Source organism: Phyllosticta capitalensis (assembly GCF_038381095.1).
Source record: "Phyllosticta capitalensis strain CBS 128856 chromosome Unknown BKA78scaffold_2, whole genome shotgun sequence".
NCBI classification, from domain to species: domain Eukaryota; kingdom Fungi; phylum Ascomycota; class Dothideomycetes; order Botryosphaeriales; family Phyllostictaceae; genus Phyllosticta; species Phyllosticta capitalensis.
The window spans coordinates 1,051,624-1,075,886 of NW_027117440.1; the positions used below are offsets into that span (position 1 = coordinate 1,051,624).

The following is a 24,263-nucleotide window of genomic DNA, read 5'->3' on the forward strand; positions in this document are numbered from 1 at the left end:
CTTGCGCGACTGACTGCCTCAAGACTAACTACCTATCTGATGATGGATTGCGCGAGTTGGTTGTTGCGCGACTGGCTATGTGACTAACTAGTTGCGCAACTAACTACCTACCTGATGACTGACTGCTCGACTGACTGCTTGACTTACTGCTTGACTGACTGTGCGCTGGATAACGCACTGGACGACGCGCTGGAAAAAGGGCACCTTAGGAGGCGGGGTCAGAAATCTGAAAAGATGGGGTTAGAAATCTCAACAGGCGGGGTCAGAAATCCAAACACCATTAAAAAGTATTATGTTGTTAAGCGCGTCTTTATCCAGCATATTTCCTAGCGCATTTCTTGCTAAGTCATTCAGCCAGCTTTCAGCTAGCAACTTGGCCACGCAGTCTGCCACGGAGCCAGTCGAGCAGCTACTCGTCATTCTACTGTATACGCGGCAATGTATAACACATAAAACTCATACTTAAAACATCAATTTACAATGCGTGATAGCAGTACATTTCTTGCCTACCAAAAGGATGCCTTCGACGACAGTCTTGCCATCGATGTACCAGCAGAACCCTGCATATAAGTTGATAGTTCTATAAGTATGATGTCAATCCCAAGAAACATCAAGCCTGTGAAAGCGGCCAACGTCGGGTAAGGGACCAAGCTAAGACGCTTGCAACGTAACGACCAGATTCTCGCACCATGTGGCGCGTCCAGACATGGATGCTAGATGAATACCACCGTACGACTCCACTGTTCCAACGCGCCACTTCTAGGAGCTCTGTCCAATCGACAAAGTAGCGTTGACAGGAGGACATCTTGGGCCTAGCGCATGCAACGAGGCAAAATCCAAAGAATCAAGGAACAGATACACGTGGGAAGATATAAATATGTGTAAGTGTACGCAGAATCATCTAGGATACCACAATAGCAGAACAACTTTTGCTCAACTCATATACCGCTTGGCAAACCCAGCACGCTCTCACAAAAAAACGACAATGAAGTTCCTCTCGATCCTCGCGGACCTCGTGGCAGTGTCTTCTGCCCTTGCAATCAACAAGGAAACCGGAAAGATTACTATCGAGGCGCGTGAGCCGGGAGATCTCTGCTCCTCTGGCACAGCGCTATGCTGCCAGCTTGATGTTATTGGTAAGCCACGTAAAGTGTCGAGAGAGCTGACGGCTGACGAGCGCACAGGTGTGGCGGATGCTACTTGCGTCACTCGTAGGAGACCATGTTCCTGGCCAAAGACTCAAGACTGACCGATTTACGACCAGCATCCGCAACGCTCACCAATGTAACCGAATTCCAAGATTACTGCGCAGACAACGGAAGGACTGCGGAGTGCTGCACAGTTTCCGTGGTAAGCCAGCGCATTTCCCCACTCGAATCGGCCTAAGATCATGGCAGGGTATTGCCGGCCTTTTGTGCACACCAGCAACTTAAGAGGACGACCTAGAGCTGAAGGGTCAAGCGAAGGGCCAAAGTACATACGGAGTAACCCAGTACTAAATTGTGGACAAAGCCTGGGACACGCGAACAAATTGAGCGAGGAAAAGTCTTGAGTCAAACTCATCATAAGGGCTTCTGCCCAAGCAGCACTAATTCAAGAATTCCACTTGCCTTCGTCTTGTTTCACTGCTTCCACACCGTCATGGATCTTTGAAGAATGATTGGTTCGGAAGATGTGACTTCAGTGGTGCTGTCCATTCCACGCACGAAGCGGTCGTAGACCAACATAAGTGATCAGACGGACGTCTCTTCGAAGTCTCGATGAGTCTCGACCAGAGTGACTCTCCGAACGGACAGGATTCCATTCTCAAATGGGAATCACTCCCGGCGTGGCAAAACCGGTTTACGGTCGAGCCAGTGCACATCCTAGAAGGAGAGCAAGCACTAGAGCCCCATGACGTTAAATGAGAGCTTTATTCTGGCAGCCAGATTAGCCGCATCTGCTTCGAGCCACTTGACGCCAGTAATCTGCCACGGAGAAATTCCAATGCAGAAGAAATGCAAGGATAGCAGGGACCAAGCCACTAAGCCTTCGTGGTAGCCAGGTATGGCCCGTTAGAGCAAAAATTTGGAAAAGGTCTCCGACTGGAGGGGGCAAGCTGGGGCCGGGAACCAATCAGGCGAGGAACCGGGTTTCTTACCAGCTATCCTTCGTTGTAACCTCCATGCTCAGATCAGACTCAACAGACAATGGCCCGGGTGCAAAGCAATCGATGAACTTGGGGATCAAAGCACCAGCCACTTTTCTGTTATCGCTCTTGCGCCGCGAAGCTCTTCCGTCAAGGATAGGATCATTTGAATCGAAAAGGCAGCTTCAGCAGCAAACTCATCCACCACGGCGTCCCCGAATTTTGTAGCATTTTCTTCGCGCACATCTTCGCTTAAAGCCAAGACCTTTTCGTAATTGGGAAGAGCTAAATGCACCAAGCCCAATGTGTGCCAGACGCGCGCTACATTGAACTCCGCCTCCTGAGAGAGTGTAGCAACGTTCTTCTCAGTCCTTAGCTTGTAGTATTGGTAGAGGAATGCGAGACCTTGCTGGATTTGGTATTGTCGATTTTCCGACTGTCGCTTCATCGCATGCTGGATATACGCTATTGCGATCGAGAAATTGAGCATGGGATCATCGGGGCTCAAGCTGTATGCGCGGAAGTAGTAGTTGAGTGCATTCAGGAATGTTCCGCCGCTGGAAAGGACATGGCCATACATGACCAAGAGCGCGACGTTGATTTCGCTGATACCTTCAGGGTTGCCGTCGTTTTGTCCGCCTCTGGTGTACCCAGAACGCTCCTGATCGCCAAATTTGTATTTCTTGCGGGAATCTTCATCAAGGAGAGCGAAGTCCATAGCCTTGATCAGCCGCAAAATGAATTTTTGGGAGGGCCCAGCGTTATACCAAGTCCTGTGCCCAATGTAGACACGATTCACGATACCGAAGATCCGGTACGCGTCATTTGCGTAAGGATGTCGCTTCACTAGGTAACGGCAGGCGTTGCACAGGTGCTCTTCGTCTCGTAGAAGAAGGGCGCATGCTAATCGTGATGTCAGCGCTCACTCAAGCCAGGGGAAACGAGTTTCCTACCAATCCAAGTGATGTGTATCCTGTATTCACGATCAGGGTCATGGTGGAAGACATTCGCCGCAACAGCGCCCTCCAACACTGACCAGCATCGCCCACTGATACCCTGTTTTGCCAACAAGAGGGCATACTGGCAAAAGATGTCCAGCCACTCGTCAAAAGAAATGTCATGAAAATCTTGTGGAACTATTTCGGGGTCGGGCTGTCGGTCTGGGGGGACTGTGTTTGGAGTTAGCAGCTGCATGTAACAAGGTAAGGGCCAAAGTTACCTTCCGCAGTACCCGCTCTGTTGGAGACAGTTGCTATGTATGCAAGCGATGATTCTTGCATTCTGCCTGACCGCCCAAAGTAACCACCAAATTTGACGTGCTTGTCCCGACGAGGGTAGAAGGCCTCCATCCTTCGGAACTCGTCAATCATTTCACTTGCTGCATCCATGTATGCGGCGACTGCTTCCGGGTCGCCTGCATCAACATCTGACTGGAGAGCTTTCAACTCCAAATGCAACTCTCGTATGAGCTTGTCCCGCTCCTGAGCCTCTTCGAACTTCTCCACCTGAGTGTCCAAAAGACCACGAAGTCTCCGTCGGGGCCCTTCGGTTTCCTTCGGCTTCTTGGACTTGGCCCTCAACTTTTTCGGCTCTTGCGACTGGAGCGTTGTGGGTTTTGGTTGTGGGGCAAGCCCACGAGATGGGGCCTTCGGCATGAGAGGCTGTAGTTTCCTCGCTGGACCGAGCCTGGACTGAGCTGATCTCGCGCCGTGTGGAAGATGGACCTTGATCTTTGCTTTCCTGACCAGATCCGCGCCTCCTCGATCGACAACGTCTTTTGCAATCTCCTCGCACCTTTCCATCATTCCCCATTCTTGGAAGAAGCGTGCCACCTGCAGACGGGCTGACAAATTTTGACCGGCAATCTCTAGAGCCTCATGGATATGTTTTTCAGCCTCTTCAGATTCTTTCATCGCAAAATGGCAGGCAGCGATCGAAATGCGAAGGGCTGTCTGGGGCACTTCTGGGATTCTCTTGAGAGCTCTGTAATAACGCAATGCCTCGGCATGACATCCAGCTATCGTGAGGGCATCGGCGACATCCCTGAAAAGGTCGTCAAAGTCGAGCACAGTTGCTGTGTCAGATGTGTCTTCCGGATCCAGGTGTTGGAAGTGGGCCTAATTTCACATTAGTCTGGAATATGTTGGACACATCTGAATTTTTACCTTTGCTTCTTCCTGATTCCCGAGTCCGAGGCGGAAAAGGCCGATTTTTACTCGGATCTCCAGTGGAAGACCAATACCGTAGGCGTCTTGAGGGTACTTGCTCTTCACGAAGCGATCCACTTGTACTCTACGTGGTTCGTCCTCAATGTCCCACTCGCGGTCATCCTCAAGCTGATCCCAGAATGATTCGTCTTGTCGTCCAACGATATACCGCGCAGTAGCCTTTAGAAGCGGAAGAGCCTCATTGTACCTCTTCAGAGTTTGCATCAACTCAAGGTAGCTGTTCAGGCTTTGCCAATCCAGCTGACTGTACTCATCTCTAGGGGTAGCCACGTGATGGCGGATGGCCTTTTCAAAAGTCTCAACGGCCCTTCCCGGTTCCCGGGTGGCTGCGCACAGCTCTGCAAGCTGTTGTATACGGTCCAGATCATATTGATGCCCGTCAATTTTCAACATCATTTCCAGCTCGAGTTTGGCTTGGCCTTTGTGATCGAATCTGAGCTGGAATTCCAGTCTTTGACAGCGGGCTTCCCAGTCACTGTTGTCAAGGCGAATGACTTGGCTGTAGCAGCGATGCGCCCACTCAAAACGGGCCCTCTCGTCGATATCCAATTCGAGAACCCTGGCGGCAATTTTGTGCCAAAGTGCAGCATCTCGTTGAAGAACAGCCCCCATGGAAAGTACGTTGACCGATTCCTCAAGCTGACCCTTGGCGTACAAGATTTCCGAAAGTAAATTGTAGGCAGCAAAGACCTCTGGATTGATCTTGATGGCTTCTCCCGCGGCTTGTTGGGCGGTCTCAAGGTCTTGTCGAATGTAGGCCTGAGTGGCATCTGACAATATTTTCTTGAAGACGGGTCCTGGATCCTTTGCTTCTCGTGGCCCTCGCTTTCCTCGCCGTGGAGCTCCTCGCGCATCGCCATCCGCTCGTCTCTTACTGCCACGTGGGCGACCTCTTCCACGACCGCGTCCACGGCCACGGCTGGAGCCTCTTCCTCGCCCTCGCCCTCTCTTTCGGATCGGTTCTTGATCGTACTCAAAATCAGAGTCAAGTTCAGCCTCTGATCCGTGATCTAGTTCTGCTTCGCCATCTGACATCGAGTAGTCGGGATCGATTGCATAGTCGGGGAGATCGGGCAAATCGGAAGGAAGGACAAGTTCATCATTCATCATTTCGTCATCTTCCTCATCTAGATCCTCAGCTTCTGTTTCGAAAACGATCTCGTCGGTGTCAGCTCCCCACGGAGTAGAAATCCCAGATTGGTCATGTGAGCTGTCGTGTCCAAAGTGCGCATGCTGGGCCGCAGGAATGAATCCCTCGTGGACAATAGGTCCCTGGCCATAGTAGCCTGGCTCTGCTGGGTAGTGGTGATCATGTTGTTCTTGGGGTTGGTAGCCGTTCATGTTGACGGCGTTGAACATGGCCGTAAATGGGTTGTCGTGAAGACCATGGTGAAACTCTTCAGATTGATCCTGTCCGTAGTACTCCTGCGGATAGTCGTTCATGGCTGGAGGGCATGCCAGACCTGCGCGATGATGTTGTGAGTTGTGAGGACGGCAAGATCAAGCAGAGGTTAGTTTGTTTGGTCGTAATAGTAGAAAGTGAGAGGAAATAGAAGAGAGAATCCATGCGCCTGATGCACGAGTCAATGGAAGGTGCGGGAGTGCACGGACCAACAGACTCCCGACCTGCCCATGGCAGGTGCCGCCTACATACATAGGTACATACCTACCACCCTAGGTGCCTCACATAGGTAGGCTCTGTGTACCTACCGCTCTGGCAGTGGGCGTCCAGACTTCAGAGATTGTGTGCATCCAAAATTCTTCATTCATCATTGTCTACGCATACAAGGCCCTGCCCTGCAGCTGTGGACCAAGAGCGGTGATTCTTGTTTGATCAAATGTTCGATCCCATTGATCCCATTCAAAACCCTGCACAAAGATTCAAGTGCATGTTTTGGAAAAGACTCGTGTGACCACCGTAGGCCCTCAGGATTTGCTCACTGACCAGACATCAATGAAGTCTTGAGAGGCAGGTAGCCTTTACAGTAGTGCGCAAAATAGAGAATATGATACATCAAACCCGTGGTATCTATCCAGCAGACCCAACGCCGCCAATGCATAGAAAAATTGTTCTAGACAGTCTCGTCCGCCTCTTGTATGGGAATCATCTCATACTGGCCTCTCCCTCTCCCTCGTCCTCTCCCGAAAGAAGCGTTGCCGTCATCTTGAATGCCGTCTTGTGCTGTGGCTGCCTTGTTTCTGGACCTGCTTGGCCCACCACCACCACCAAAGTTGATAGGGCGCAGTTCTCTCCATTGACAGCTCCAGATGCCTAGAAATGACATCAAAGCGGCGCTGGCAAGTTGTACCGCCCACCACAGCCAGTGCGAAGGTATGGAGTGGGAGTAGAGAGACGTGACGAGGAGGTGGATGAAATGTATGGTCAGAGCGAAGTCGGGGATTAATTTCGAGCGCGCGACAAGGAGGAGGAGGTATATCACACTGCAAGTGACAGGCGTCAGTAAATCTGCTCCGAGATGTTCTCTGAAAGATGTCCCTACCAGATCAGACTGTTGAGCATCCATACCAGCCCTAGCATCCACCCGACCGTAACATCACCGCGCACACTACGCCAGCTCAGGAGCAAGTCGATGCTGACATCTTTGCCAGCGACCAGGGCCGTGAATATAATCAGAATGGCGGCAGAGACGTAGTAGGCCAGCTGTAGCAGGAGGATTTGGGTGAGGATGCGCAACGGCGCGACATCAGCAAGAGCGCCGGGACGAGGGGGCCTTCGGCGGCGAGGCATCAACCCTGTGTGTCGCAAGATTATGCAGATTTCATCGGACGACCGTGGCGAGAGACGACAGTATTGAGGAAGTTGGTAGACAAAGGTGTTGCAGAATAGCAGAGCAGGCTCCTAGCCAAGGCGCCTGGGAATGGGCAGGTTGCGGGCGGAACTTGGCGCGTGGCAGGAGCGGAAATTGTGCCTGAGACCCCCGAAAACCTCGGGCAAAAACTTAGTAAGCGAGGTTCTGCGCGCCGCCCTGCACCTTGGCGTCGTCATCTCGACAAGTCCGGGCAGGAACTTTCTCTTCTTTCTTACACTAATCTATTGACCCGGCGGCAGCTTTTGGCATTTCCGAACGTTCGAGCCTCCAAATATCGCCATGGGCTGGTTCTCATCCGACTCAAATCCCCCGAAGCCCAAGGCTTCATCTGATGGCGCATTCGAAGCCCCCGATCGCACACAACGTGCGCAATGCTGGGCTGCTCGTGATGCCTTCAACGCATGCCTCGACAAGCACAATATTATCGACAGCATTGGTCAAAAAGATGAAGCTGCAGTGCACTGCGGCAAGGAGGATCAGATGTTTGTCCAGAACTGCGCAAGTAGCTGGGTAAGTCAGGATGCATATCGCGAGACTTGAGCTGTCACATTACTGGTGGTACAAGGACATAAGCTGACACCGGCTCGGGGCATTGTTGCAGGTACAATATTTCAAAAAGCGACGAGTTGTCGAGTACAAGAAAGAGCAACAATTGAAACAACTCGAGGCAGAGGGTGCAAAGCCCATGTAATCAGATCTCGCACGACTGACGTTCGGTCGCTCGGAAAACGAAACCGCTGGAGAGGCAATTGAGGCGCAAAATTACAACCGAACGAGGCCAGTTGCCATACTCTGGTGGGTGTCAATGGCGCATTCACGATTCACTGAAGGACGACGGTGCAGGAGGACGGGAAGTTGCCTCGACGTGCATGCCAAGCTTGGGACAAAATCGGAGCATATCAAACGATGCACACATCAGCGACGGCTAGCTTAATGGCGTCGTGTTCAGCCAGCGAGATGCAGCTTGCCTCGGCCTTCGGAAACACGAATTACAGTGCCCCGTCATTGTTTGCTTGCAACATTGAATTTTCCTCCAAGATCTCTGGTGCCTACAAACCAGAAGTATTGAGGAACTCTCCAGCTAGGCTCGGTGCGGATTGGTACTTTTGTATTGCGAAAACCAAGTGTCTGAAAGAAAATAGGCAAAGAAGAAAACAGGCAGCGATTTAAGATCGAAGCGCTCGGCAAAATCCTTGAGGGAGTCTGATTTGCTTTGGGATCTCACCAAACCCACTGGAACTATGATGCTTGCAAGTCTCCGCTACTTCGATGTTGACCGGTTGCGAGAGGCTTCCAAACGAGGGTTCCTGATATGCCGACCATTTGCAAAATCAAAACAGGTACGGGGCACCGTGAGCCGACAGGAGTGGGGCGACAAGGTCTTGTTTGGGATTATGCGATTCGCCTGCAGGTGGTTCCAGGGATCCTCTACCATTTCATCGAGCTCACAAATGAACAGCGACGAGTAGCGTCATGTTTCACACCGACCCAATGACCCTTGCATCAGACAAAGGGATTTTGTGAAGGAGGCATACATCTTGCCATGAATGTGATCGCCCTATTGTGCTTTCGAAATCAATCTCTCTGCGGAATGACCGCCCGTCGGACTATTTGACTGTCTTTTCAATGGCAGCACTTTGGCGAGCTCTCCCGTTTGTCTTTAGAGACTAGGGCAAAGAACTGTTAGGCTACTTGCCCCATATGGCTTGTCAAATGAGGTTGACTACTGGTTGAGCAGCGGTGGTGGACAAAATAGTGGTAAATGGGCCATTTTGAAGTCGTTCAACGATCGAGACATCATTTCTGATGCTATGCTTAGCTGGGGAAAGTTATGTACAACAGAAGGTGAAGAAAAGAAGACTTCGCGGCGCTCTGACATCCATCGGTTGGAAGTCCAGATTGCAGAGATAGAACCGAAGACGCCGCAGCAATTCGCTGTTGAAGGATTGGCCTTCCTATCGATATGCTGTCCTGAAAACATTCGATGGGTCGAACTCTCGCCTGAAGATCTCGAACTCCGTCGGACCACCCTTGTTGTTCCCTGGTTGGTTGGTCTCAACTGCAAAGACGACGTTGTGGAAGGCTCCGTGGAACTCCTTCTCCTGAAAAAGAAGCATTTTCCACATCCTGGCAACTTCTGCAGCGGGATTCCGGAAAATGGGACCGACACCGAATGCTCCCAGGCAGATATTGCGGTGACCCCATGAAAAAGCGATGCGGAGGACAGTGCGCATCTTTTCGAGCATCAACTCTCTCTCCTGCTCGAAAGAGTAACGCTGACCGGACTCGTCAAGCTTTGGTCGGCGTACTGGGGCAACGGATATGACCGGCAAAGATCTAAACTCCCTCCAAACTTGGTAGCTATCCGGCCCATCTCGAAAAACGACTAAGCAGCCAAGTTACTCTCTGCTGGAAATTGGAGTAGTGGACATTGACGTACCAACCGAAGGAGAGTATATGCCTCCCGTTTGAGGGACAGGATAGTGTGAGGTGGTCCCTGAATATGCCGACCATGGGGTCACCAAAGTGTGCACAAGATTGCTTCTCCTGGCAAAACACTCTTCTGGGGCTAGCAAGCCAGATTCCCAGTCCCCACCAGCACGTTTCTCGTTGGCCATGTTGACGACTGGGATTGGGGGAGAGTTGTTGGGTACTGTGCCGTTCTGGCGGCTGTAAAGATCCCAGTCCAGAGCGACATCTACAGGATCGCCGTCAATGACGGCAACACGGAGCCTGTGCCTCGACTTGGCGTCTACCCGGACTGGGATGTCGGAGCTGTCGGAGATGAGGATGGAGCGCGCTGGATATTCAGGCATGCGCCGCTGAACGTAGGGAATGTAAGTCTTCTTTGCCTCTGCGGCAATCTCAGAGGGCTTGGGTTTGGTTTGAGGCATGATGACGACTTCAGACTGGAAATGCGGAGACTGGAGAGGGGATTAAGTGCACAAGATCGGGAGGGGGAGATCGTTTTAAATAGACGTGGAATGGCCCAAGGGCAGGCAACAGAAGTTGCGGTATCCAGCATCGAGGCGACTGGAGACATGGCTTTGGGGGTGAGCGGACAGTCTCGCAGAAGACAAAGGCAAGGAGCAAAGTGGAATTATGACCGTACCGAGAGCGGCGACGTGGTAAAGCATTCAGAAGAGCAGCGAATTGGAAGACAAGGCGCGAAGCCGGTCCTAACCATCTCATGGAGTTTCTGATGTTGAAGCGACTGATAGGCTGAGCTACACACTCGATCTTGATACTGTACTTGTGTCCCAGCCCCTGCACGACAGCCAAGTAGTGCGTCCATTAGGAACACGGTGCCAAAGTGGCATGGCTCCAGACCGAGCGGACGCCAGCGACCGTCCTACAGCCGCCTAAATCCTGGGAGGGCCAACATGTTCCGTGATCTGGCGTCGTTCTGGACAAGGGCCGTGGAGCTGGTCAGGACGATCTGCAGACCCCGGGAACGGATCATAGATCTGTGTAGGACGAAGGGGTGCACAGTACAGGAACGGGCTGATACGGGCGGGAGATACACGAGGAGTTTTGCATCAAAGATGCTGCACCGTGTACATACATACATACAGAACAGCACACAGGCGCAGAATGCCGGAGCCGCCAGGCACGCGGGCAGCGGGTTGTGGCACCAAGAAGGCAAAGCAGAAATGACTTGGTAATCCACGGACTATGCCGGGGGAGGTGGGAACGTGTAAGCAAGGTCAGTCGTGACGGTGTTTGTTGTTGGCAACACTGCACGCAGCAGAACATCAGTGTCGATTGGTAGCTCTTTTCTTTTCTTGGGGCGTGCCAAAGCTGGAGAATGGCCCAATAGCGGGGGCTCGTCTATAGCATGCTGGCACACGTCATGAGTGAGGCCAAGGTGCAGGCAACGGCTGTGCCACGCTTTGAAACTGTTCCACAGGCGACGACAGTGTACAGTACATGTGGGTGGGGCCAACTGGAACGAGGGAGCGAGGAGAAAGCTGTACAAGCCAGCGAGAGTGGGCAAACTGTAACGTCGTCTCAATCTAGGTCCAGGAAGCGGAAGCATCCGAAGGGAGGGAGGGAATGGCCGAAGAATACCGCTTCAGGGACGCGTCTTGCCCAAAGATGCGGAGAACGAGAAGATGAAGTCGGGGACAGCGTCCAATTTATTCCGACGGACACTGCCCGGGCCGAGATCATGGAACTCAAGCTGCCGGGCCGACCGAGTGTCGGATTTGATGGCGGGGACTCGGAACCGAGGCGGAACGGAAGTCACGGGGCCTCGACCGTACCTGTAGTCCCGACGGGAGAGGCGGGAGCCCAACGGCCGGGACCTAGACCTAGACCTAGCGGTCGGCGGCGACACCGTGACGAAACGGTCATGTCACGTCTTGTCATGTCATGGTCCCGTCACAAACCAACCGTGACGTCTTAACTAGGCGGTGAGTAAATAGCCACCTAGAAAAGGGCAGAATTTGGGCCAGTTGACCCCCGGATATCGGCGCCTTAGGTGGTGAGAAGGCCTTCTGCCGACCCCAAATCATGACCGCCTACTATATTGGGTTAGTATATACTATATTGGGTTAGCGTGCACGGTTCAAGACGTCTTCTGTCATGTCCCGTCTTAAACCCAAAATGTCAAGTCCCGTCATATACTGGAATATTACGTCTCCCGCCGACCGCTACCTAGACCAGCGCAGCTCAGCCCAGGTTTCCATCCCGCACCACAAAAAGTTCCCAAACCACAGCAGCACCTCAAACACCACGGCCACCGCTCCCTCTCCTGCTTCTCGCCTTGCTCCTCTGGAATCCCACGCCGCACCGAACCGCTCCGCGCTGCGCTCCCCTCACCTCCCCCTGTCATGCTCGTCGGGCCGCGACGACTGATGCTGCTGCGGCCGCTGTGCCCTCGTTCCGCATTGCCATCTCACACTGTACGACTAGTATCAACTTCAAGCCGGTCAACCATTGCCCGCCTACTGAATACCGCCCCATCCTCGTCCTCTCTCGCTCAACACTCGTCCATCCCTGTTGCCGGTGAAACGGTCAGCGTCAATGGTTGGGTGCGCTCTGTCCGAAAGCAAAAGCGCATTGCGTTTGCCGCTGTGGGTGACGGCTCCTCCCTCGCGCCGTTGCAGGTTGTAATGAGTCCTGAGCTGGCTACAGGGTCAGTAGTTGAGTCCATCCTCGGCAGCGTAGACTCCGCCGCTTGCTCACCACAAGTTCTCGTCCTGTAGACTGTCTACAGGTGTCGGTGTCGCCATCACCGGCCAATGGCAACCCTCTCCACCGGGGAAACAACAAGCCCAGGAGCTGCACGCGCAGCAAGTCCGCGTGTTGGGCGAAAATGACTCGACTGTGAGCTTCAAATTCCAGTTATCCTTGTGCTCAGGAGACCTCACACGTGTTTAGAAATATCCGCTGCAAAAGAAATTCCATACTACCGAGTTCTTGAGAACTCTGCCCCACCTACGCACGCGCACGCCATTCAACTCTTTGATGCTTCGCTTGCGTTCGCAAGTCATTGCGCAGGTAACAGCATTTTTTGCAGCACGCGACTTTGTCCAGACTCATCCTCCGGTGATAACTTCGTCGGACTGTGAAGGTGCCGGGGAAGTTTTCACCATTGCAGCGCAGGGTGAAGCATCGGAAAGCGACTCTGGATCCTCCAGTCCTGGAGAGCACTTCTTCCGCCACCCTAAGTACCTCACTGTTTCTTCTCAGCTACACCTCGAAGCCCTTGCGCAATCGGTCGGCAATGTGTGGTGCCTGTGCCCCTCCTTTCGAGCCGAGAAAAGCAGTACCCCTCGCCACCTCAGTGAATTCTACATGTTGGAAGCAGAGCTCAGTTTTGTCGAGAAACTTGACGATGTCATGGACTCTGTAGAGGAAATGCTTCGGCATGTTGCAGTCACCCTTAGAGATTCTACTGTTGGCAGAGAGCTACTTGCTGCAAGGTCACCAGAGTACTCAAAGAGCGAAGAGAACGACGGAATCACGGCTGAATCTTTATCTCGAAGATGGGAAGGCCTGTGCCGGAGCAATTGGCCTCGGATATCCTTCGCTGATGCCGTCACGAAACTCCAGGAGGCGTCAAAAAGAGGCGAGGTATCATTTCAATTCACCCCCTCTTTCGACCAGGGACTTCAGACAGAACACGAGGCTTTCATCGCCAACACGATCGGACAAGGAAGCCCAGTTTTCGTGACTGACTACCCTCGGTCGGTGAAACCGTTTTACATGGCTCCTACCGGTGTTGGCTCCAGCCAAAATCATCCGTCGGAGACTGTAGCTTGCTTCGATCTGCTTGTACCGGACACTTGTGAGCTGGTCGGTGGATCGTTGCGCGAGCACCGTTTACCGGAATTGCTTGCAGCCATGGACTCACACGGACTAAAACTACCTGCAGTCCTCCGAGAATCCGAAGAAGTGTATTCACATGAGGGGACTGCGAATTCATCTGATGAAGATTCCGTGGGTTTGCAGTGGTATACTGATCTGCGACGCTTCGGCAGTGTACCTCACGGCGGGTATGGCCTGGGCTTTGACCGGCTTCTAGGATACCTTTCAGGTGTTCCAAATATCCGCGATGTCGTCTCTTTTCCAAGATGGCATCAACGATGCGACTGCTGAATGGATTGCCGTGGCTTACCAAGCGCATTGTGCTTCACTCATCGACTCAAGACAAATGTAAAGATCGTTCTGGATCGCGATTGATGTCCCGGGTGTGTTCCTAGAGTTGCGCTACCAGTGTCTAGGATTTCTTGGTGAGTCATAATAACACAGCGAGCAAAGACACTCTGCCAAAGGTGACCCCTTTCAATCCCAACCGAGCACGCTTCAGCTTGGAAAAGGAAGATCTGCTTCAGCTGGCCAATGCCCATCTAGCACTTCTGACATCTCCACGCAGCGGGGTGCCTCGGAGCGACATGTCCATCGTAGCTGGTCCTATGCAAGCAAACCTCTTTGCGAGCCCAGCGAAAAGGGTATCTTTAGAAGCAAAAGACAATCCACATGAGCCTGTAAAGTATATCACAAGCACTTGCAGGACAGAGGTCGTGTTCAGATTTCTCCACACATAGACCCAAACGGCTTGAGTCAGAGCATATCTGTATCCTACTGGCGGCGATGGATTTGTTGGCAAGCGTCGTCCTGTTTCCTCAGCAAGCCACATGGGGATTTGGGAGTCAGTCTTTTGCATGCTCAACTTCTTGCACCGGCCTCGGGAACCACTACTTCCGGAGTTAGTAAGACTAGCTTGCGCAGGGCCATTTTTCGAACCGAAATCTGTGGAGCGGGATTGGTCAATCAGGCGGCTGACTTGGCTCCGACCTCGGTGATATTCAATTGAATTGGGCCATGCCAACATGAATGTCAAATGAACTTTTGATTGGTCGCAGCGGTCGACCTTGTGTTTTCATGGTGCGCAACCTTCGGTGCTCGCTATGGATGTTTACGACTGAAAGTACTTTGCGCAGGCTCGACAGCTGTATGAGAAGCATCTGCTCGGACACAAAGCGTAGCAATTGATACTCGCCGACAAGGCTGTGAGGCAGAGGATCAGGTAATGTCCGTGACTCTCGTAAAGCGCCGGAGAAAAATTTCGGGTTAGTTGTAGCATACCAGAGTAGGGAGACAAAGACAACTGGTCTCTTTGTTGAAGAAAGTATCGATGGAGGGCCAAGTGACTTTATTTCGCAGACTCAGATTGAAAATACGCTGCGGTCGGGATGGCGGAGGTGGCGGCGATGGTTAGGAGCTCGCGACGGAACAAGCAGTTCCATATCTCAGAAATCTTCGTAGTCGAATCCTGTCCCAAACGACGACCTTGTAACTTCAGACGGACAGGAGGATGATTGGTGAGGGTTGCGGTCTGGGCTCCCCCGTCTAGTCGCAGCTTGCAGCAACGAGATGACATAAACGGGGTTAGCGCGGGTAGGTAGCTTCAGCGACAGCTTTGATGAGAAAACCGAGGACGGCCTCTTCACTTCTCACCCACAACGCAACCACCACCGATCGCAGCCAGATATCTTCTCCACGCGCCCAATTCCACGCAACTTCTTACTTTGAGCGCAAATCTTCACTCGCCTCGCCCCTCCTTTCGACCGCAACGACCGCAACCATAGCTACCGAGCAGACCCCCGGCGTGGTGGCTTATATGGCCGCTCACGACAGAGTGCCAGCTCCTGTAGAAGAAGTAGCTGAATATGAGTAAGTCGTCATCCTTGAGTTGGACATGCCAGAAAATCAAGCTGATTGTAGCCAGCTATGAATCGTTACCGCCCAACTACTCTCTCGCGGCCAACATGACGGCGGGCGCATTCGCCGGCATCGCGGTACGCCACGACAAAGCGCACTGGGCCAGACCACATGCTGATATCAAGTAGGAGCATTCGGTCATGTATCCGATCGACCTGCTGAAGGTGCGTTTGCAAGTTTCGGAGCGACCGGCTAGAGGGTTCTAACAAAAGGTTTCACACAGACGCGCATGCAAGTCGCCAACCCCTCGCCCACGGCGGTGTACTCGGGTATATCCAACGCCATGATCACAATAACGAGACTCGAAGGCTTTCGCACATTATGGCGTGGCGTATCCAGCGTAGTGATGGGTGCCGGTAGGTTTTGGAGACATTGGAATTTGCAGAATGGCTCGCATAACATGTCGCAGGGCCTGCACACGCAGTTTACTTTGCTACCTACGAGGCTGTCAAGCATGCGGCCGGCGGGAACGAGGGTGGAAAGCATGAGCACCATCCTTTCGCTGCTGGTAAGGAGGCACCAGGCCCCCAAAGTATACGCCCAGCGGCGATTGCTGACTTGAAATGCAGCCTTGAGCGGAGCCTCGGCGACGATTGCGAGCGATGCGCTCATGAATCCGTTTGATGGTAAGAATGCTGCATGGTGCAAGTCAAGATTTTTTTTCCAATCCATCTCACACATGGCAGTCATCAAGCAGCGGATGCAGTTGCACGGATCATCGTACAAAACGTTTGCAGACTGTGCGAAATCGGTCTTCCGGAACGAGGGTGTGGGCGCGTTCTACGTGTCATACCCGACCACATTATGCATGACGGTCCCCTTTACGGCGCTGCAGTTTGTGGCCTACGAGTCGCTGTCCAAGACGATGAACCCGACGGGCCGGTGGGATCCGTACACGCACTGCACGGCCGGAGGGCTGGCGGGAGGACTGGCGGCAGGCGTCACGACGCCGCTGGACGTGATCAAGACTCTGCTGCAGACCCGAGGATCGGCGGCGGAAGCGGAGCTGCGAAATGTCAGGGGTCTGTGGGAGGCGGCCAAGATCATCAAGCGGCGCGACGGCTGGAGGGGCTTCTTCAGAGGCCTCAAGCCGAGGATAGTCACGACGATGCCGAGTACGGCCATTTGCTGGTCAGTGTGCCGTCCGTTGTCTACATGGGGTTTGACTACTGACACCGCTTCAGGACCGCGTACGAAATGGCCAAGGCCTTTTTCATTGCGCAAAACGGCGCGTAAGTAGGATACGACCAAGGCAGAGGAACGGTTCTCTTTCAATGTACGGACCATTTGTATCATTTGCAACAAAAAAGGGTGGGGTGGGTTGGTGGCTTTGGGTTTTTGGGCCGTCACTCAGGATACCTCCACAGGCCGGATTCTGGCATAGAAGAGAGAGTCGTCACGGGGCGTTTAACGTGTGGTGTACATTAGCGGCAGCATACGTCATGTCATGTAGGCAAGGTACGGTAGCTACATTTAACTGGATGGGACTGGAAAATTCGAAAGAGATTATGGCGATGGATTGAGCGCTCATCAAGGTGCTCATCCAGGTATCTCCAGACGCGAGTCATGTCACTTAATCGATAAGCGACGACGACAGCGGGGCCATGGGCAAGCGCCGAGGAGGTTGACAAGTCGCAGCCCCACATCCACTGCAATCCTCCAGATCCAGTAGACTTGTTAAGCTGCCCAAGCGACAGAGGTCGGCTCGTAGTTTGTGTACATGTAAGCGCCGGCCGCGGCTCATCGTGCCGCGCCTACCTGGGTCCCAGGCCATCGAGCTTTGTTATGGAGAGCATTCAGTTTCGATTGACGACAGAGAAACCAAGTGTAAAGGGAAAGCAAAACGTCGAAATATCCCGAAAGATGGTGTAAACTGTAGACCCTGAGCGACGAACGACTGGGATGGGGTGGTGTTAGTGCGAGAGTGGCTGGGGACCCGAACGGCAAGGTACGTCACTGTAGCCGCAGCCAACACTACGACTGCTCCCTGCCGTGTCTACCTCTACCATCTCCCATCGCGTGCTCTACGTGCGCGTCACCGACCGTCGCCGCCGTTTCTACCCACCCTTCTACACTTCTGGACGTGTCCGGACAGCCGATACCTTGGCGACGCCCACTCGGCGTCCTCGACCCGCCGCCTTCATGATGCGCCAGAAACCCTCTGCCGCCATGCAAAAGACGTACGACGACTGCTACTTGATCTGCTCCACCGCCGTCTATTTCGAAACCCAAGGAAACGAATCCGAGGCCTTGCGCTCGTGGCGGAGCGCGCTCGATAACATCTACTACTTCAACGCCTATCGTCGACCTGCTGCCTGGACTCCCAAGACCGAGACGGACAAAGCTCTACAAGCTGCGTTCCGTGAATTGGAGCTACAATGCAAGGAAAGGGTCGATTTACTCGAGGCTTTGAGACAGAGTCGTAAGGACGGGAAGAAGGATGGCGATGCTGCGGCTGCAACTGGGTCAGAATCGCTTGCCGCACGCGTCTCCCCGAAGCCAGACGCGTTAAAGGAAACAACAGGGTGGTTGGGCGACGGAACCGTCCCTGCTAGCAACTACTCCGACGTTGCGCGGCCGGCTCTTCCGAAAAGGCCGTCATTGCCGGTGTCTTCAAGCAGAGGCAGCGAAGGAAAGGTCCCTGGTTTGTCCCAACTCAATGGAATCTCCATTCCTTCTCCTCCAGTATTACCGCTTCCCACTTCCCTGATGAAATCATCCCGAACTCCAAGCCCGGACAAGAAGAAAGGGGGAATGCTCAAGACCCTGAGGCCGAACAAGGAGAGCAGGAAGTCGTCCTCCTCGGCTGGATCATCCAAGCTGACTTCACGTCCGCCTGCTGCGGCTAAAGCTGCCACGCAAGCCTGGGAATCGATCGCCTCCGGTAATCAGAGCCAAATCTTTTCTGAATATTGCGCAAGCAAAGAAACCCTTCCTGGACCATCGGCAGAAAAGATCTCGAGGGCATCTATCGAAGAGCCGCGGAAATTACACAAGTCGTGGAATCCATATGAGGCCCATTCAAGCCACAACCATCATGCCGATGATGATAGTCCTAGTCTTGATTCTGCCCGTGAAAGTACTCCAGTGGGATCAAGTGGCAGATATCCAGGTAGCTTCGAAATCCCAGAACGTAAAAAGCCACCAACACCGCCACCGCATCGCCGTCTGCATAGGCCTCTCTCCTCAAGTCACGAAAGCGGCTTGGATCTTTCACGCAAACCGCTCCCGGCATTCCCATCATACAGGAACGAGTACCTCCCGGCAGAGAAGAAGCACATTCCAGCTGGCAGCAGAAAACCAACTAGGCCTCGAACAGATCGCCCCCGACAGGACGCAGGCTCAGCTATGAATATCGCCCGTGCTGAGCAGGCCGAGGGAATGAAACGTAGAGCACCACGTGCCAAGCATGGGACTCGAGCGGCTGGTGGTTCGAAGGCTCCAAAGTTCAGTGATGAAGAGAATGCTAGCACAAGTTCTGACTCCAAAGAACCACGGCAGCGACGCACAGTCGAAGAACCATCCACGCCCGACGCCAGTCGAAGAGACCAAGCTTCCGAGGGGACTGAGGATGAAGATGAAGATGAGGACGAGTCAACCTCGGAGGGCCAGGCTTGGAAAGAGAACATGGATCGCGTTCTAAAGCAACTTCCCAAAGGCGTTGATGCTGCCGCTGCCAAGCAAATATTCAACGAGATCGTCATTCATGGAGATGAAGTACACTGGGATGACGTTGCTGGCCTCGAGTCTGCAAAGTCAGCGCTCAAAGAGACCGTTGTTTACCCCTTTTTGCGTCCCGATCTTTTCATGGGTCTGCGAGAGCCCGCCAGAGGAATGCTTCTCTTTGGACCACCAGGAACAGGCAAGACCATGCTGGCGCGGGCTGTTGCGACCGAGTCTAAATCCACCTTCTTTGCAATATCGGCTAGCAGCCTTACTAGCAAGTACTTGGGAGAGTCGGAAAAATTGGTTCGCGCCTTATTCCAGCTTGCCAGAGCTCTTGCGCCCTCGATCATCTTCGTCGACGAGATTGACTCACTCTTGTCCTCTCGTTCTAGTTCCTCTGAACACGAGGCTACCCGCCGCATCAAGACGGAATTCCTGATACAGTGGTCAGATCTTGCCAAGGCCGCCGCTGGAAGGGAGCAGAGCGAGAGGGAGAAGGAGAAAGGCGATGCCAGTCGTGTCCTTGTTCTTGCCGCGACCAACCTGCCTTGGGCGATTGATGAAGCTGCCAGGAGACGATTTGTGCGAAGACAGTACATTCCGCTACCGGAAGACCATGTGCGCAAAGCGCAGCTGCAGACTTTGTTGAGTCATCAGAAGCACAGCATCAGCGAAGATGAGCTGGATGAGCTTGTTGCATTGACTGAGGGTAAGTACTCGGGTGCACTAATCAGAATCTATACTTACAGCCATCCCAGGTTTCTCTGGCTCAGATATCACCGCGTTGGCAAAAGATGCAGCGATGGGCCCATTGCGCAGCCTGGGGGAAAAGCTCCTGCACATGAAAATGGAGGAGATAAGGCCGATTCAGTTCGAAGATTTCGAAGCGAGTTTGAACAGCATTAGACCGAGCGTTAGCAAGGAGGGTCTCAAACAGTTCGAGGACTGGGCAAGGGACTTTGGAGAACGGGGAGGCTAGTGGTTAAAAAGCCACCGAGATGGTCTTGGGTGTTGGATCCAGTTGTGTTGTGCATGGGCCGACTCAAGTGGATGAAGAGCCCTCAGGATCAATTCAACGCACCGATGTCGTCGGAGTCCGCTCGCCATGAAAAGTGCCGAATTTTATTGTGCTCCAACCATTTGCGGAGAGTTGGACGAGATTCAATAGATCTCGGTGCAGCTCGGCGCAAATCATTGCGCACGCGACGTCTGTCTCCAGATCAAAATGCAGGCCGATTCTTAAGCTGCAAACAGAATCTAGACTACTTCGATTTCATTGTAACCCCCAGGCAGATGGAAAGGACTTCAATTCGTCCCGGCGCAAACACGCCCAAGGCATTGTTGAAGAGAACGGCAAGACGTTTCCTGCTTTGGCCATCGCCCCTTTAGCCAAAGTCGATGGAATTGTCAATACTCGTGACAAAAGAAAAGTGGCTGGAGAGGACTCAAGGCCCTCGGTGGCATTGAACGTGCGTTTAGCTGCAGCATATGCAAGGTCTACTGGAGATTCTGAGATCGGCCTTAACATCAGTCAGGAAAACAGCCTATAATCAACGCTGTAGCCAGTGCACCAGTCACGGGCATCAGCCAACCAAAGAGCAATGATTCCCAATGTGTCAGGAGGCGGGTCTGCGTTATGTCGAAGTCCTTTCATCTGGCAGGTAGAGGAGCACAGCATGGATTGCATTGGCCCTACAGGTCCAGCTTGCTTCGAGAACCACCAGTAGACGACAAATCACAATGCGCTTGCATCCATTTGCAAGCGGGATTACGCGTTCAAAGGCCGTCACTTGGGTGGAAAAAGTGCCGATGGGCGACTAGCAGCTATATTAACCAGCACTAATAGGTGTAGTAGGGCCGGCCAGTTCTGCCGGAAAAGCACGCACTGCTTCGTTTGGTCGGAGGCGGGCACATTTGGATAGCCGCGGTGGAAGAAGGCCTACAATATTCGCCATCTGTTTCCAATAAGATGAATGTGGTTGGTCGCGGGAGTCGTGCTTGATGATTGCTTTACTCCATCCAGACGCCAAGCCCCCCGCCAAGAGATGCTGACGACTGCCGTTCCCACACTTCTCTCGTTGCCGATGTGCTGTGTCCAAGCCGCGTCACCAACCTGCCTGCCTATCAGCACCGTGTTTTTATTCATCTCCTGTTTGAATCTGCCGTCGAGCCGCATGTTGTCCTACCACCTGGATCTAGAGCCTCTGAGCCTTTGACGTGCGCGTTGCCTTTTGTACTGGTTTTGTTTCTGTCCATGCTTCTGGTTTCTGTGCCCATGATGATTCTGAGTGTCGTCGACCAAAATGGGTAATGGCGAGTAAAGAGAATGGTCAGCGGCACTTGCGAATGCTTCTTGCCTGCACCAAAAGCAGCTGCTGCAGTAGGAACTGTGCCCCGGAGTGTCGTTGTGGAGAAGTGGGCCTACATGGGTGTAAAACGGCTGGCCACACGGCGCACCTCTTGTGTCTATCCCGAATTGTGTCCCCTGTCTCTTTGCTTCTCGCGTATCCAGTGTCGATCGTCAAGTTTGAGGCTGGTCGCCATGCTCTGTCCGCGCGTTGTCCTTTGTATAAAGAGCCGTAGAACTATGGCCGTTAGCCTTGGTCTTCATTGCACACAAATCTCATCATTCTCTTCCTCAGTCCTTCTTTTCCCAGTGATCCAATATGGTCAACATCAAGACTCTTGGTGCCGCGGCTTTGAGCCTTCTCGCAGCCACCGAAGTGGTTGCTCACCCTGGCCACGATGTCAAGGCCGAGGCTCTGGAGCGCAGGGACGCACTGAAGTCTTTCGAGCGTCGCTCTCTTTCCCACTGCCAGGAGAAGCTCAAGGCTCGCGGCGTGCACGACAGGAATGTTGCTCGTCGTCATAACATGGCCGAGCAGCTTCGCAAACGCCATCTCGTCGAGCGGGATCTCGCAACTTACGTCAACACGTCTCACGCCAGCAACTTGACTGGCATCACCCCCCAGACGGACCCCAGCATTCTCTTTGCTGGCAACAACTCTTGCATCCTCGGACCGGAGACCACGCAGGGACCGTACTACGTCTCTCAAGAGTTTTTCCGCTCCAACATCACCGAGGACCAGCTTGGTGTCCCGCTTTACCTCGACGTCCAGGTCGTTGATGTTGAAACTTGCGAGCCTCTTGAGGGCGTTGCCATGGACTTTTGGTGAGTTCTCCTTACTCTTCCTGGAACAGAAAAAGGCTGATAAAGTGCTCCAATAGGCACTGCAATGCCACTGGTGTTTACTCGGGTGTCACTGCTTCGGGCAATGGAAACGAGTCCGACGAGAGCAACCTGAACGCGACTTTCTTGAGGGGAATCCAGGCCAGCGACAAGGACGGTGTGATGCAGTTCATCTCCATTGTTCCTGGTCACTACACCAGCCGTGCTACCCACATCCATCTGCTTGCGCACTCTGCGGGTAACTGGTCCCTGCTCGACAACGGCACCATCACGGGCGGCACCTCCACTTCCCACGTTGCTCAGATCTTCTTTGACCAAGACCTTCTCGAAGCGGTCGAGGAGAACGCTCCCTACAACACCAACACTCAGGAGTGGACCCAAAACTCCGAGGACAGCATCCTCGAGCAGGAGGCTGCGGATGACATGGACCCCTTCGTCGAGTACGTCCTGCTTGACGAGAGCGACATTACTGCCGGCATCTTCTCTTGGATCACCATCGGCATGAACTCTTCGGCGACATACAGCGTTTCCCCTGCTGCTGTGTACGCTCCTAGCGGTGGTTATATGACCAACTCGAACGGTGGAATGGGCGGTGGTAACAGCTCTGCTGCTCCTCCTTCGTAGACGAGCGTTGTTCGATCGGGTTGACTAGGCCGAGTAGTATTCTTGTCGCCTTTCAAATGGAGTTTTCTTTTTATCAATGATATCCTGTCTTATGTCAGTCTGCAGAAACTTTCAAGCTCAAGTAAATAGTTGAAGAAGGACTTCGAACGTAACATTAAAGATTTTAAGCCTCGTACCGATCGGCAGCTGCTTAACTTTATTCACTGGAGCCTAAAGCTTGGGAGCGCTCTCCCGTTCTCTGTTTCCGCCTCTTGCCTTCGGATTTCGGTGATAGCCCTCGGTCTTTCGGACATACGATGGCACCGCTCTCGCATAAGTGAAGATCTGACCAGTCGATTGAGGCACTTGAGAACATCGTCGAAAAGGACATGAGAACTTTGAGTAGGGCCCGCAGCCAAAGTCCGAGGCGAGAGTTGACTTGTCTTTACGCAAGGCACTCCGGATACTTTCGGAACTGTCTTCTTAGCCGCTTCGTACTGACCCGGACATTGAACAACGCGGAGTCGACCGAAGCGTGAAGGGGCCGTCATATTTGAGAAGAAGTTGTCGGATTTTCGATACTTGACTTTGAGCAAATGGTTGAGCTGACTCTGATCATATGATAGACAATAGGACGGCGGGTTGCGCAGCGTATTCAGTGTTGGGCTATATTCGAATTGTTGAGAGGCTTTCCAGTTAGCATCGATGGTAGGGGCTTAACTTCAGCACCAATGCGTTTGTGCTTTCTGTAGGTCAGCATAAACAAAGACACTCATTTCAATGCCTATTCGGGGATGTCCTGGGTCTTCGTTGAAGGACCGACGATTGCGGAACATGTTCATAGCAAACAACTTGAGTCCGCTCTAGTACTTTAATTGAAATTTCGATGAAAGACTGCTCGACTTGCGACGACAAATTGGTAGAGAAATACAAGCCGCTGATTCCGACTTCGCTGATGAAGTACCTTACATCTTGGGCACCGCCCGGGAGGTGCATTGTGCACGGACCATATATCTACACGTGATCGTGTTTACCTTCCCGAGCGTCCACCGCGTCGAGACGCGCCTGCGACTTCGAAGGCAAACACCAACGCTAGAACGATCCCTGCGATATACGAACCAGCGACTCGACCAAGCATCCTTTCGAACAATCCGTGCACAAGCCATGACAACTTGTTGGCTGCGCGGAATCCCGCTCAAATGACCAAGGACAACATTAGGACGCACATCTCTTGGTTGCTGAACGTCAAGCCATTTGTCCCGCCGGGAGGTCGTCACGTTGCCGTTCCTCCTCTAGATGAGCCCTCAAGCTCAAATACCGCCAACTCCCAGAACGCAAATATCAGTGTCGAGATTCCGTCGAGGAATGCCCCCCAACGCGACCCA

General features: G+C 53.0%; 8 protein-coding genes across 8 annotated transcripts; 5 read left to right on the forward strand and 3 right to left on the reverse strand.

Annotated features, from left to right (window-relative positions):
• Positions 1 to 985: 985 nt before the first annotated feature.
• Positions 986 to 1,433, forward strand: BKA78DRAFT_349724 (fungal hydrophobin-domain-containing protein; the record flags this gene model as incomplete). Its single annotated transcript, XM_066890849.1, has 4 exons — positions 986 to 1,136; positions 1,185 to 1,211; positions 1,265 to 1,350; positions 1,398 to 1,433. 4 exons carry the CDS (start codon positions 986 to 988, stop codon positions 1,431 to 1,433), a joined length of 300 nt encoding a protein of 99 aa, XP_066747587.1.
• Positions 1,434 to 2,044: 611 nt separating this feature from the next.
• On the reverse strand, positions 2,045 to 5,880 carry BKA78DRAFT_73817 (uncharacterized protein). The gene is made up of 4 exons (XM_066893671.1): positions 4,294 to 5,880; positions 3,348 to 4,245; positions 3,082 to 3,297; positions 2,045 to 3,031 (listed from the first exon to the last, which is right to left on the reverse strand). Exons 1-4 carry the CDS (start codon positions 5,797 to 5,799, stop codon positions 2,226 to 2,228), a joined length of 3,426 nt encoding a protein of 1,141 aa, XP_066747588.1. The 5' UTR covers positions 5,800 to 5,880; the 3' UTR covers positions 2,045 to 2,225.
• A 226-nt stretch (positions 5,881 to 6,106) lies between these two features.
• Positions 6,107 to 7,257, reverse strand: BKA78DRAFT_305341 (integral membrane protein S linking to the trans Golgi network-domain-containing protein). The gene is made up of 2 exons (XM_066887695.1): positions 6,858 to 7,257; positions 6,107 to 6,798 (listed from the first exon to the last, which is right to left on the reverse strand). Exons 1-2 carry the CDS (start codon positions 7,103 to 7,105, stop codon positions 6,429 to 6,431), a joined length of 618 nt encoding a protein of 205 aa, XP_066747589.1. The 5' UTR covers positions 7,106 to 7,257; the 3' UTR covers positions 6,107 to 6,428.
• A 209-nt stretch (positions 7,258 to 7,466) lies between these two features.
• On the forward strand, positions 7,467 to 7,878 carry BKA78DRAFT_246613 (cytochrome oxidase c subunit VIb-domain-containing protein; the record flags this gene model as incomplete). Its single annotated transcript, XM_066884230.1, has 2 exons — positions 7,467 to 7,697; positions 7,789 to 7,878. 2 exons carry the CDS (start codon positions 7,467 to 7,469, stop codon positions 7,876 to 7,878), a joined length of 321 nt encoding a protein of 106 aa, XP_066747590.1.
• An 839-nt stretch (positions 7,879 to 8,717) lies between these two features.
• On the reverse strand, positions 8,718 to 10,081 carry BKA78DRAFT_277930 (uncharacterized protein; the record flags this gene model as incomplete). The annotated part of the gene is made up of 2 exons (XM_066885585.1): positions 8,718 to 9,573; positions 9,628 to 10,081. The coding sequence occupies 2 exons, from the start codon at positions 10,079 to 10,081 to the stop codon at positions 9,143 to 9,145; spliced, it is 885 nt and encodes a 294-aa protein (XP_066747591.1). The 3' UTR covers positions 8,718 to 9,142.
• Positions 10,082 to 12,046: 1,965 nt separating this feature from the next.
• BKA78DRAFT_245820 (mitochondrial carrier domain-containing protein) lies at positions 12,047 to 16,655 on the forward strand (the record flags this gene model as incomplete). Its single annotated transcript, XM_066884156.1, has 10 exons — positions 12,047 to 12,327; positions 12,398 to 12,518; positions 12,573 to 13,568; positions 15,362 to 15,496; positions 15,548 to 15,583; positions 15,643 to 15,775; positions 15,829 to 15,927; positions 15,989 to 16,045; positions 16,106 to 16,556; positions 16,604 to 16,655. 10 exons carry the CDS (start codon positions 12,047 to 12,049, stop codon positions 16,653 to 16,655), a joined length of 2,361 nt encoding a protein of 786 aa, XP_066747592.1.
• Positions 16,656 to 17,564: 909 nt separating this feature from the next.
• On the forward strand, positions 17,565 to 20,064 carry BKA78DRAFT_247019 (P-loop containing nucleoside triphosphate hydrolase protein; the record flags this gene model as incomplete). Its single annotated transcript, XM_066884269.1, has 3 exons — positions 17,565 to 18,531; positions 18,739 to 19,794; positions 19,844 to 20,064. 3 exons carry the CDS (start codon positions 17,565 to 17,567, stop codon positions 20,062 to 20,064), a joined length of 2,244 nt encoding a protein of 747 aa, XP_066747593.1.
• A 1,687-nt stretch (positions 20,065 to 21,751) lies between these two features.
• BKA78DRAFT_292380 (putative extracellular dioxygenase) lies at positions 21,752 to 22,899 on the forward strand (the record flags this gene model as incomplete). Its single annotated transcript, XM_066886047.1, has 2 exons — positions 21,752 to 22,257; positions 22,314 to 22,899. 2 exons carry the CDS (start codon positions 21,752 to 21,754, stop codon positions 22,897 to 22,899), a joined length of 1,092 nt encoding a protein of 363 aa, XP_066747594.1.
• Between the last annotated feature and the right edge of the window lie 1,364 nt (positions 22,900 to 24,263).